We start from the raw sequence: 14,108 nt of genomic DNA, 5'->3' as shown, positions 1-14,108 counted from the left end.
CACCTCCAACTCAAAAACATCTCCTGCATCCGCGCTTTCCTCAACTTTGAGTCTGCGAAAATGCTTGTACCTGCCCTCATCCTCTCCCGCCTAGACTACTGCAACATTCTCCTCTGTGGCCTTCCATCTAGCACTCTCACACCCCACAAATCTTATCCACCTCTCACCCTGTTACTCCTCTGCCAATCCCTTCACTGGCTCCCCATTGCCCAGCTAATTCAGTTCAAAGTACTAACAAATACATACAAGGCCGTCCACAACCTGTCCCCTCCCTACATCTCTGAGCTACTTTCCCGATACATCCCCACACGTAATCTCCGATCCTCACAAGACCTCCTTCTCGCCTCTCCTCTTATCGCCTCTTCCCACAATCGGCTCCAGGATTTCTCCCGTGCATCCCCCATACTCTAGAACTCGCTACCCCAACATATCAGACTCTCACCTACAATGGAATCCTTCAAAAGAAACCTAAAACCTACCTCTTCAGACAAGCCTGCAACCAGTGACCCTGCTGCCTCTATACCGCCATGACCCGCTTCACCCGCACCTACTGTGTCCTTCTCCCATACCATGTAGATTGTAAGCCCTCACGGGCAGGGCCCTCTCTCCTTCTGTACCAGTCTGTAACGCGTCTTGTTCATGCTTAGTGCTATTGTCTGTATTATGTATTTGCACCGCTTATCATATGTACAGCGCTATGGAATGAATGGCGCTTTGATAATATATAATAATATATACACATACACACACGTGGACAAAATTGGTGGTACCCTTCCGTTAAACAAAGAAAAACCAACAATGGTCCCTGAAATAGCTTGAAACTGACAAAAGTGGTAATAAATAAAATTTACTGAAAATCAGCCAATGAAATATGACATTGCTTTTCAATTGTGGTTCAACAGAAAAAAAAAGAAGGAAAATGGCCTGGACAAAATGGCCTGGACAAAAATGATGGTGCCCTTAAAAAAGATTGAAATAACTTGACCATAGGGACATACTAAGGGGTGTCCTGTAATTAGCATCACATGTGTATTCAAACTTGTAATCAGTCAGTCTGCCTATTTAGAGGGTGAGGAATAGTCACTGTGCTGTGTGGTATCATGGTGGGTACACTGAACATGGACCAGAGAAAGCTAAGGAGATTAAAAGTTATAGACAGACATGTTAAAGGTAAAGGCTATAAAACCATCTCCTAACCGCTTGATGTTCCTGTTACTACAGCTGCACATATTATTCAAACTTTAAGGTCCACGGGACTGTAGCCAACCTCCCTGGACATGGCCATAAGAGGAAAATTGATGACAAATTGAAGAGATGGATAATACGAATGGTAACCAAAGAGCCCAGAACAACTTCCAAAGAGATTAGAGGTGAGCTCCAAGGTCAAGGTACATCAGTGTCAGTTTGCACCATGCATCACTGTTTTAGGCTAGTTTCACACTACCGTTAGATATCTGGCAGGCAAATATGTCGAGAATCGGTAACAAGAAAAGGACAGCTGGAGCAGTTTGCTCATGAGCATTGGACAAAATATCTGTGGACAGATGCAGAATTCTGAGAGAGTTACAGAAATCACTTGATTGCAGTGATTGCCTAAAAAGCTTGGGCAACAAAATATTCACTTTAAGGCACCATACTTTATGTCCAATGTCCAAGCCAGTTTCATTAGTTCATTCTTAAAATGATTCTATTGAACCACAATTCAAAAGCAATGTCTGTTTTTATTAGCTGATTTTCAGTAAATAATTGTTTATTATTACTTTTGTCAGTTTCGAGTTATTTCAGTGACCATTGTGGGTTTTTCTTTCTATAACGGAAGGGTGCCAACAATTTTGTTAACGTGTATTAGAAACGATATAATATATATATACTGTATATATATATATATATATATATATATATATATACATATATATATATATATACACAGTATATATAACATATGGGTTAAAATAAATAAATTACGTTACAGAACTTAGGAATAATATGGAAAAGTATCTGTACGGTGTCTGAATGTTCACTAGATGATGCCACCTTAGCTCAGAAGTCATTATTTCTTATTTACATTATTTTGCCCAGCTAGGTGCAGCACTGTTGTGTTGATGCTGCCAGGGATTGCTATGGGTGGCATTACCAGTGTAAATGACTACAGTTCCTTTCCACTCTCTGTTTACAGTTGCCTGCATGTCTCTCATGTTTCAAGGTGTAATGTAGGCAACCATGTGTCACACCCAGTGCCAAAATCAAGTTAGGAGCTAGCTTTTGTCACAGACAGCATTAAGCTCCATCTCTGTCTGCAGAAGTGATGACAGACTTCTACTACAGGACAGGGTGAGCACACAACAGCTGTAGAGGCTGCATCACAGGAGCCCATGGGGAAATGAGAGAGGGGAATTGAAAACCTCTGCTGTGACTACTGAAAGCTATGTGGCTTGGGATAGTCCTGCTGTGATTTTGTAGGAATTAAGTGCGGTGCTGTGAATAGTGGGAGAGTTATAGGGGTGCTAATATACCTACCGGGGAAGTTGTGGGGGCCCGTTGTGACGTTAGGGAAGGGAGACTGCTGTGACTACTGGGGATGTAATGGAATCTGCTGTGACTACTGGGGATGTAATGGAGTCTGCTGTGACTACTGGGGATGTAATGGAGTCTACTGTGACTACTGGGGATTTATTGGAGTCTGCTCTGACTACTGGGGATGTAATGGAGTCTGCTCTGACTACTGGAGATGTAAGGAAGTCTGCTGTGACTACTGGGGATTCTGCTGTGACTACTGGGAATGTAATGGAATTTGCTGTGACTACTGGGGATGCAATGGAGAGTGCTGTGACCACTGGGGATGTAATGGAGTCTGCTGTGACTACTGGGGATGTAATGGAGTCTTCTGTGTCCACATGGGATGTAATGGAGTGTGCTGTGACCACATGGGATGTAATGGAATCTGCTGTGACCACTGGGGATGTAATGGAATCTGCTGTGACTACTGGGAATGTAATGGAATCTGCTGTGACTACTGGGGATGTAACAGAGTCTGCTCCGACTACTGGGGATGTAATGGAGTCTTCTGTGACTAATGGGGAGGTAATGGAGTCTGCTCTGACTACTGGATAGGTAAGGGAGTCTGCTGTGACTACTGGAGAAGTAAGAAAGTCGGCTGTGACTACTGTGGATGTAATGGAGTCTACTGTGACTACTGGGGATTTATTGGAGTCTGCTCTGACCACTGGGGATGTAATGGAGTCTTCTGTGACCACTGGGGATGTAATGGAGTCTGCTATGAATACTGGGGATGTAATGGAGTCTGCTGAGAATACTGGGGATGTAATGGAGTCTGTTGTGTCCACTGGGGATGTAATGGAGTCTTCTGTGATTACTGGGGATGTAATTGAGTCTGTTGTGACCACTGGGGATGTAAGGGAGTCTGCTGTGACTACTGGGGATGTAAGGGAGTCTGCTGTGACTACTGGGGATGTAAGGGAGTCTGCTGTGACTACTGGGGATGTAAGGGAGTCTGTTGTGACCACTGGGGATGTAAGCGAGTCTGTTGTGACCACTGGGGATGTAAGGGAGTCTGCTGTGACCACTGGGGGTGTAATGGAGTCTTCTGTGACCACTGCGGATGTAATGGAGTCTGCTGTGACCACTGGGGATGTAATGGAGTCTGCTGTGACTACCGGGGGATGTAATGGAGTCTGCTGTGACCACTGTGGTTGTAATGGAGTCTGCTGTGACTACTGGGGATGTAATTGAGTCTGCTGTGACTACTGGGGATGTAATTGAGTCTGTTGTGACCACTGTGGATGTAATGGAGTCTGCTGTGACCACTGAGGATGTAATAGAGTCTTCTGTGACCACTGGGGATGTAATGGAGTCTGCTGTGACCACTGGGGATGTAATGGAGTCTTCTGTGATTACTGGGGATGTAATTGAGTCTGTTGTGACCACTGGGGATGTAATGGAGTCTGCTGTGACCACTGGGGGTGTAATGGAGTCTTCTGTGACCACTGGGGGTGTAATGGAGTCTGCTGTGACCACTGGGGATGTAATGGAGTCTTCTGTGACCACTGGGGATGTAATGGAGTCTGCTGTGACAACTGGGGCTGTAAGGAAGTCTGCTGTGACTACTGGGGATGTAAGGGAGCCTGCTGTGATTACTGGGAATGTAATGGAGTCTGCTGTAACTACTGGAGATGTAATGGAGTGTGCTGTGATCACATGGGATGTAATGGAGTCTGCTGTGACCACATGGGATGTAATGGAGTCTGCTGTGACTACTGGGGATGTAATGGAGTCTGCTGTGACTACTGGGGATGTAATGGAGTCTGCTGTGACTACTGGGGATGTAATGGAGTCTGCTGTGACTAATGGGGATGTAATGGAGTCTGCTTTGACCACTGGGGATGTAATGGAGTCTGCTGTGACTACCGGGGATGTAATGGAGTCTGCTGTGACCACTGGGGATGTAATGGAGTCTGCTGTGACCACTGGGGTTGTAATAGAGTCTCCTGTGACTACTGGGGATGTAAAGGAGGCCTTCTAACTTTTGGAACTGACTTGTGGACCTGGCTGTGATTTGTCTAGGCCTGGTGTTTGGCGGATAAAAAGTAAAGTTAGGTAAGTAATAGTACAGGTATAATTTTGTTGCAGAAATGTATACTGTTAGGTGAAAGTCAGATATAATATAAGGAATAGTGCAGATAAATGTCATATGCAGTGTAGACAGGTAGATAGAAGATTAAATAAGAGGTAGAGTTTACCAGATCAATTACTAAGTAAAATACACCGCTGAATAAAGCACTGTATATATTAAAGGAAATACATAAGAATGGCACATAGGAAAAATCTAACGTCTCCCACTCGTATCAAGCATTTCTCCATCTGCTCATGTAAACCACACGTTTTTCTTATGTGCATAGTCTATTCAGGCCCATGTGTTCTGTAGTAATATTTTAGAAGCACAGCTTTCATTAATTCATAGTTGGGAACCATATCTTTTAGAACTTGTTGCAAGAGGATATTTTTCAAGCAGGAAGGGACAAGGGTTAGGTCAGCCTGCATCATCCTTCCAATGCACGGAGCACTTACCATAGTGAGTGTGGAGAGACAAGAGAGGAAGATACACAGAATAAAAGAGTAAGGAATGCAGAGACAGGAAAGAAAGAGTAATAGATTCATCTGTATGTGAAACAGGACTAGGAAACTACAGCCCCTACTAGCACAGGCCGACTGCTGTCTGACCATAGCGACCCCCTACTACTAACTGTTCTGTATGTGCCTGGAAACCTTTCGGAAGACAACTAATCTTCAGTCTGTGGGTCAATTCACTACATATCCATTCCAGCTCGTAGCATATGACTATATGCACTGTATTGTTATTTTCCTATAAATCTACTGTATAGACATTTTCTTGCTGAATTATTAACTATACACAATAACATCATACAACTCAGAACTGACGGATCGCTCAGCCGTCTACTGTGAGACATACAGAGAGTCTGCCATCAAGTTGCAGACTAAGCAAAGCTTTTATCCTGTCTACCATCCCTGCACATAACTTGGAGACCTACCAGTCATTCAGGACTGAAGACTATTCTGTATTTATGCCTAGAAAGCTACTGTACATCTCATTTAGTGGTGTAACGGACTATTCTGTCAGTATGCAAGAGCTAGGGACTAAGGATCCACCAAGCAACCGGCCATAGGAAGAGCTACAGAAGATTCCTCCATATGACCATTGTGCTCCACAAACCATTCCAGCATCTGCTTGGAGAGCATTCTGCTGAAGCGAAAGATTTACCGTACATACCATCTTGTCTTGTACCCAGGAACCTGCAGACCCTTAGCCATGTATCTAGAGGCTTAATTACTGTACCACACAATGACATCACTGAGACCTACATATTATTCAGTCCTGTACCTATTACTTTTAGGCTACATCACCATGTGCCTCTAGACCTGTAGTCCATCTTTCAAAGTATCAACAGGCTCTCTTGCCAGTGTTAGTACAGATCTATAGATCTGCAGATCAGTTGACTAGATACCTATTGGATATAAGGTTATGCAGCATCCTGACATGTAATTTAAAAAGTAAAATACTTGGTTATAAAGAGCACAGCCTACTATTCCCGTAAGACTAGTCTATCTGTATCGTAAGAAAAGGAAGACACAATGATCGGCATGTCTCATAACTAAGGACTCTAGGGAATGATTTTGTGGCCTAACCTTTCCACTGTGTAATTTTTACAACATCCTATCATATAGACTTGTCATCAGTAGGCAGAAATTCATATAAAACCTGCCAATCATCTAAAACACTCTCATCAGACATATTGACGGACACAGCCCGTACAGCCAAATGGCTTTTAGAGAGGTGGGCTTCAGCTCAGGTCGATCCCATCCCGATTTTCTATGGGCAGGACTATTGCTCTTCACAATGCAAAAGGGGTTCTTTAGGACTAATTAGTCGGCTATTTTAGGATATCAGGAAAGGCCTGACTCTTGTGAACCCCCCACCCATCAGCTGATTGAAGGGCCACTCCTGTGCCGCATATCATGAATTGATTGCCAGATGCTGCTTCATGCTTTTGGTAGCGGTTGTGCCATCTAATTGCAGATCTGTCCCATTCACTTGAACGCTGCTCTCATCTGTAATACCAGGCACAGACGCCACCAAAAGTATAGTGTGACTGGTAAACAATGAAAGGTACACGGCGCTGATGGTCCCTTCGATCTGCTGATGGGCCAGGGTGCCAAGAGTCTTGCCCCCACTGATCTGATATTGATGGCCTACACTTGGGAAAGGCCATTCATTTTGTAGGCCTGTGGGTCACATCATCCTTGTCTTCTACAAGGCACGCAAAGGAAGGGGGCTCTTCTGCTCCAGTTCTGTGAGGATCGTGAGAACAGGGAGTGAGACCCCATTTAGTTTTTATTATGGGGCCCTACAATCTGGAACACTATGGGGCAGAAGATGTAATTTCTTTATTAGAATCTGAATCATTCTGTGAACTTTACCTGTTGTCCACAAGCCATCCCCATAAGAGACATATTGTGTTATTATTAGCTAAACTCTTCTCCCTTCATTAGCACATAGCTTGTCATTGTCACTCAACATACAGAACATGTCAAAGACATACGCACACAGTGACGGCACATCTCCACGTCAAAATACCAAAAATATCACATCAAAAGACAAAAAATGCCATAAAGAGGCTTCCAGTGAGAAGAGGCTCCTGGCATTAAGGATCTCTTACTGAGTACTTCTTAACCCTCCTGCTGGTAAGTGCACAAATGTGCAGAGCAGTAGTGTTAAGTGACCTCTGTCTGGCAAGTTACAATTTGGGACCCAAGAACGGACTAGGAAAGAGGGTTAGAGTCATGGTAGTGGGAAGTGGAAGGGATCTACCTTATAAGCAACTCGAGCAGGGCATTTCTTCCCCAGACCCAAGGGAGGCGAGATTAGTCTGAGCATCTCATACAAGTCTGTGTATTTCATGCGACCCCTGGGAACAGAGAGAAAGGAGCCACAGAGCCATGGATAGAAGGAGGATGGATTTATTGGAGGGGGAAAAAGGGAAATGGACCATGAAAGGGAATGAAAACGTATGGTGGGGAAAGTTAAGACCGGTCATAATAAGACATGTGGAATGGTGGGAAGATGGGACAGTAAGAATGGAGAGAAGCAGACAAGTTAAAATGGACATATGAGGAGTGAAATGATAAGCACAAAAGGGTCAAAGTGAAATCATTTGGGAGGGAGAGGTATCATCCAAATGTACATGACCAAGAAATGGAATGAATGAGATATGGTGAGCATGTAAGATGGATGATAGCAAGAAGATAGAGAAGAAAATTGAGAAGAGGAGAAGATTGAATACAGAATAGGAAGAAAGAGGAAGAAAAAATGAGAGGAAGATAAATATGAGAGAGTATATCCCAGGACATAGTGAGGAAACGGGGGTAAGGATCTGAAGAAACATGGAGAGAAAAGGTGCGAAAAGAAATTAGATCAACTTATCACTACCTGAGGAGACGACGCAGAGAAGTCACCCACACCAGGAACTGGGAACATCCGTATCAACCCAAAACACCTACATCATATCATTCAGGAGTGGGCAGCCTCTCCCAGGAACTACACATCTTTCATTATTGGTATGGGATTCCAGTGGCAGGTGGAGAATTCTCATTTTACAACCTCTCTCCAGTACAGGTGTGTTAGGAAAAAAATTAGGCCTTGTCCTGCCAGTATGAAGTGGGAAGGAAATTTGGGAAGCAGGGAGGAAGATGTTTTCAGTGGTAAAAGGGAGGGGGGGGGGAGGGGTGTGTGGAAGTGAGGTTTATGGAATATGAAAGGAGATCCAGAATGGTTAATGGAGCCCCCCTGAGACCCCTCCGCACCCTCCCCCTTCATCAAGCATATCTTTTTTTCTTCTTTAAAGCAGGCTCCCCCAATCCAAAAAAATAAAAGATTCGTGCCCAGACCCCCTCGGAAAACCCAGCAAGCCCATGCTTCTTCCGAAAGACTATACACCTTTTAGCTGCTATGGGAAGAACCACTGACCAACCCCCTCCCTCCAGCAGCCAAAGAGATAGGATGCACAAGGTGTACACAGCTGAGTACAGCTCTGTCTCAAAATATATATATCTTATATATATATTAAAATTAGGTAGGTGAAAGCAACGCGCATTCCGCTGAAACTCTTGCAGGGGATAACGGGCTAAGTTTTGAAGGATGGGAGGAAGGGATATTATCCAGGGGTGAGAGAAGGAAGGATGGGTATATTGGGTAAGGGTTGTGGAAGTTTCGTTCCGTGTTTCGTTTTTGTTTTATTTTTTATTTTTTTGTGTAATGGTTTTCCAAACCTTGCAGGCCACCCTGTGGGGGCATTTCTTCCCCAAACCCAGCGGTGGGGATATAACCCGCAACAAACTGTACATGTCCTTATAATGAATGCGCCCGCTGAAATAAGAACAGAAGGGGAGTTAGTTGAGAGGATGTGCAGCTTTCATGGGTGACCCTCCCTGTAATCGGCAGTGCTGTGTCCTGCATGATACAGAGAATGTGCAAACATAATAATACACACGCATACAGACGTATGGAGGGGAGTTATAAATCACTGGTGCAGGCACCTCGCTGGCTGATGGCGGAAACCCAACCTTAGTTTTTATAAAATTCCCCCATAACATGATGGCTGAAGTCTCAAACTCCAAAGCTGCCAAGGCAAAACCCCCTTACATACTAATTATATTTCAATCTAGACATGACCTTAGCAATGGGTACAATAAAGGCGATGTAGAGAGGATGAATGTGAATGAGACTAAGGACAGGGCTGTGTGGGTGACATTCAGCATGGCCATAATAGGACCTCTAGATGATGCAATGTTGGGTTGTCTCTGATGGAGCTACTCCAGGGAATGTCTTCCATGCTTATCACCATAAACTGCACCCAACAGGTGGTAGTAGAAAGTAGACCAGTGCGGTCACTTTGCTCTGCAGCAGATGAGGTGACGTGTATTGTTATTTGCCACCAGAACTTCTCGAAAAGGATGAAAGACACCAGGCCCTGGTGTTGGTCGTAGATTTTATCTGGAATTGTGTAAGCCCTTTTTCACAATGGTATGTCGTCAGTGTCTGTGATGACATTCACGTGTTTAGTCCATGTGTCCATTTTATGCCCTCTGTGCGTCATCCGTATTTCACAGACAAATGAATTTCCAGAGCATTTCTTAGCAACAACCATGGACCAAACAGGGATGGCATCTGTGTTACATCAGTGGTGACCCATAGACATTAATGTGCATGAAGGACAAAAATAGGGTGTGCTTCTGCCGTGTCGCCACTGACCCACAGACTATGGAAAACCACTGATGTGTGGTTAACGTCAAAGGATACACGAGCGTTCGATGGAGATCATGGACGGCACCACTGACGTGTAAAAGAAGCCTAATGTATAGTCTACAGTTATATCCTGTAATCAGCTTAAATTTGGGGAATCAGAATGGATTGTCCAAAGTCATCGAGTCCTCAACAATAAAGGTGTTCATAAGAGGGCCAGCACTTCTTGTCCCCTACGTGATAATGACTGCTATAATGAATAGGCGCCCATGAATGTGGATGACACCATGTCGTTCAATATTAAAACACTACACAAGTTTTTGTCCTTGACAACCAGTTTGAGAATTCAGCCACAACATCCACACATACAAACTGGTACATAACGGCTGGAATAATGTGTATAGATCAACACTGACTACAGACATTATACTCTCTACAACAAGCTATAATTCAGTGGAATAAGAAAAAAAAAAACACTCCAACACTCATATGGATTAAATACATAGGAGGAAAGAAATAATGAGAGAAAACACATAGAAAACAATGCAGGCATATGGGGGTTTACTGGTGTGGAAGGCAGTAGACAAGTTCTTCTGTGCCCGGTATACACAGTCCACCATCTTCTCTTCCTCCTTGACGTTCTCTTCCTCCTTGCTGTCCTCTTCTTGCTGGAAGCTTTGCGAACCATTTCAGACATTATATTTTTTTGTTACTCTGAGTGCCAGTGATACACTACCTGTGGTCCTGCACATCCTGAGCTTCATGGTTCATGGCTAGGTGGCAGATACTCAGGCAGAGCAGAAGAGATGAGGGAGTTCAGAGGTCCAACGTAACCTAACCAAGCCTTTACTTACAACCCCATACTCCAAATTCCTAATGGACAGATAGAATAGGGCAGTTGAAGATCTCTTCTTGCTGCGCAGTCTTTGTTTGGCAAGGTTTGCACACAAGGACGTACATACCATAGGGGCAATGCCTGTGGCTACTACTGGGCCCAGGAGAGACACAGCCAGCCATAGCTGGTCCCATCCTCTTTGCCATTTGGTGGCAAGAATTCATGCAGGACTTTGTGAACTGTGGAGGTTGTGAATGTGCCCAAGGACCATATCTGGTCAAATAACACAACATTGATGTGCCCAGATTTACATCCGGTTGTGGTAAAATGCCTATGTACAAATTATAGCAATGAGCTGAACAGACAGGTCACCTCTGAAACATGGGTCATGGAAGCCATCTTATCGTGTACCAACCAGTGGTGGTAGCCAGTAGGTAGCCACCACTGCCAGCTATGCAGAAGTTACAGGTTATAACTGGCATGGACCAGCAAATGTCTCTTGCTGATGCCCAAGTGCATGTCCATGTTCTTCTGCTTGTGGACATTTGTCCTGTCTCTGAATCTTATCAAGGATATCACTAGTCCTGAGGTGTGCTAATGTGTAATGGCCACACATTCATATCAGATCTGAAGACTAGTAGACAAGAAGCTACCAAGACATGTGATTGCTGCTGAGCATACACTTCCTTAGTCGTCCCATCTGACCACATAAAGCAAGCCCAAACTAAGGGAAAACTTCCTAAGGAGCCAAGTCCTTAAGGCCATTATGTTATCAGTGGCTACAATACTCTCAAAGCTATCGTGTTACACTCTTCCATCTTGAAGCAGTTTACAAAACCGCTTCCCCATGTTCACTTCGGTTCTATCATCTCCACTTCTGTCATCTACATTACGCTCTAGAACTTATATTCCGCTGTCTTCTCACTCCTCGTGTACAACCCTTCATTGGCTCCATCTGTTTCTCTACAAACCCCTGATTTGCTCTCATCCTTTTATATCGTCTTGCAGGACTTTCCATTCCAGCACGCTGGGCTTTTTCTCCTTCTTCCCCCAGTATTACGCCATCTTGATGGTTCCTGCTGGTGAATTTTGGGCAGCTCTTGTTTCTTCATCTGATGCTTCACTTGGACTGTGAGTCATCTATGGTTTTCCTTTTTTTTCCTTTCAGGCTTTACAAACAGTCTAATTTATTGTACTTATTTTGGTAATCTACTAACCCCCCTCCCCCAAATCTTATATTAAATTGGATAGATTAAGTGACTCACCAGGCAGCCGGGTCATACTCTGCCCAGATTCTCACATATTCATCTAGATGATGTGGACCCAGAATGGAGGAATCGCGGGTTAGATATTCAAAGTTATCCATAATGACAGCCACAAACAGGTTTAACATCTGCAGAGGAAGAACAGCTATGGCAACATGTGTTGTATGTGTCTACCAAATCAACAATAGTTACCGCTACAAAAAGTGTGCAAATGTAACCGCCAACATGCCAGCTACACTGCCATAACCCCCCACCCTCAAATTCTCAGCCACACGATCGCTGTGTAGTCCCAGCATTAGGCCAAAATGGCGGCCTGCAGAATTGCTGCAGATTTCCAGTGCCGATTCCTCACTAAAAATCTGCAGCAATTTACAGTAGCCACACTATCCACATGTAGCAGAGATTTAGTGCCTGCTGTGAATTTTCTAATATGCAGCCTGTCAGTTCTGTTGCAGATTTTCACTGGGGACTTTTGCACTTTTTGCAATGCATAACATGAAATCTGCACCAAAATTGTCATGCAGATTCGCTGTGGATTTGCCTTGAAATCCAACGCAGAAAAAGTCTGCAGTGTATGTACTCATCCTTAAATAGATATTCCCATATTGCAATGATATGCCATAAATCTCAGATACTGTAGGTGTGGATCCCACCTCTAAGACCCGCTTCTATCTCCAGAACAGGGTGAAGGCAGAGCACAATGCACATGGGCAGCCGCCCTCCATTCTCTGCTATGGGACTTCCAAAAAAATTGCTCAATTCTTTTCAGAAATCCCATAGTAGTGAATGAAGGAGTGCTGTGGGGCTACCAAAAATACCCAAGCTCCACTATTTTTGTAAGCAGTAAATGGAGAGGACACCGCACATGTGCAATGTGCTCTCTCCGCTCACTTCGGGGCCACACTTTTGAGAGAGGAGCAGGTCCCAGACTGACATTTATACATATCCTAGCGATATCCAGATGGGAAAACCCTTTTAAAGCGCAGGTTCACTTGGATTGAATGGACATTAATATATAGGGAATGGCACAAAAGAACAATTTTCTAGTATAAATCTATGTACAACCTGCAAAGATAACCAGGCTGTTCATATAGATCAGGCATCCTCAAACTGCGGCCCTCCAGCTGTTGCAAAACGACAACCCCCAGCATGCCCAAACAGCCTTCAGGTATCAGCCTACAGCAGGGAATTGTGGGAGTTGTAGTTTTGCGACAGCTGGAGGGCCGCAGTTTGAGGATGCCTGATATAGATGGATAGACTGGCCGAGAGTAGGGGGTTTGTATTGCTCTCGGCCTGGAAGCCATTACCAGAAAAGAATGGAGTCTGTTCCAATAATCGGGGACTAAATAAAGTCATCTGCTTGAAAGCTCCTTAGGAGTACCACATTCACTAGCATTTTCTCTGAGAAAGGACTGATTTATAAAGCACCTGGCCCGAAGCGCACAGAAGTCATAAGGTACCCGTACAGATTACCATATGGAAGCATACGGTCAGCAGTATGGTACCGCAGGGACTTTTCATAAGGTTGTGTGCATAAGGCTTTATTTGTGCAAATCTACTGTAAATTCATTTTCAAAACTCTGATAGATGTATGCCCCCACCCAAAAATTTTTGAAAAAAAATATTATTAAAGATGGTCTCTTATAACAACCTCAGTACTACGTCACTCACCAGAAAGGAGCAAAGGAAGATGAAAGACACAAAGTAGAAATAGGCAAACTCGCTCCCACAGTCCTTCTCCTTTATTCCTGACTGAATGTCGCAGGGCTTTCCACTCAAGCAGGACAGCATGATTTCATGCCATGCTTCGCCGGTGGCACTCCTGCAGGAAGGTAAGCTGAGGTTACACCATTGCCCGGGGATTGTTCAGTCTCATGATGTGATAAAAGTGCTGCGTCTTTGAGCTACACCATAAAGAAAAGACTGAACCCAGCCTAAGGAACATTTACGGGAGATTTTATGCAGGATTCTTACCGAAAAAGGAGCATGAGAGCTTGGAAAAATGTACGAAAGTTGTTGTGTTCTGTTATAGCTGTGTCCTCATCTTCTTCCAGGGCTATGTTACCAAAGACCTGCAAAGTGATATGGTGTGTCGCAGATAGATGGATAGGATCAGACATGTCAGTGCACATATATTGTGAGGACCTATACAGACTAGAACAGGGATGGGCAA

General features: G+C 44.2%; 1 protein-coding gene across 1 annotated transcript in view; it reads right to left on the bottom strand.

Annotated features, from left to right (window-relative positions):
* Positions 1 to 14,108, bottom strand: part of CACNA1A (calcium voltage-gated channel subunit alpha1 A) — a 204,225-nt gene that overhangs the window by 54,382 nt on the left and 135,735 nt on the right. The window contains exons 34-37 of the mRNA XM_044282909.1: positions 13,910 to 14,007; positions 13,607 to 13,757; positions 11,936 to 12,063; positions 7,406 to 7,502 (exon numbers count right to left, since the gene is read on the bottom strand). Of these exons, the coding sequence (XP_044138844.1) occupies positions 7,406 to 7,502; positions 11,936 to 12,063; positions 13,607 to 13,757; positions 13,910 to 14,007 (474 nt within the window). The remainder of the gene's footprint in view (positions 1 to 7,405; positions 7,503 to 11,935; positions 12,064 to 13,606; positions 13,758 to 13,909; positions 14,008 to 14,108) is intronic.

Source organism: Bufo gargarizans, chromosome 2, assembly GCF_014858855.1.
Source record: "Bufo gargarizans isolate SCDJY-AF-19 chromosome 2, ASM1485885v1, whole genome shotgun sequence".
Lineage (NCBI taxonomy): Eukaryota > Metazoa > Chordata > Amphibia > Anura > Bufonidae > Bufo > Bufo gargarizans.
The sequence above is the reverse complement of the archived record's forward strand: the minus strand, read 5'-3'. Positions and strand labels throughout refer to the sequence as shown.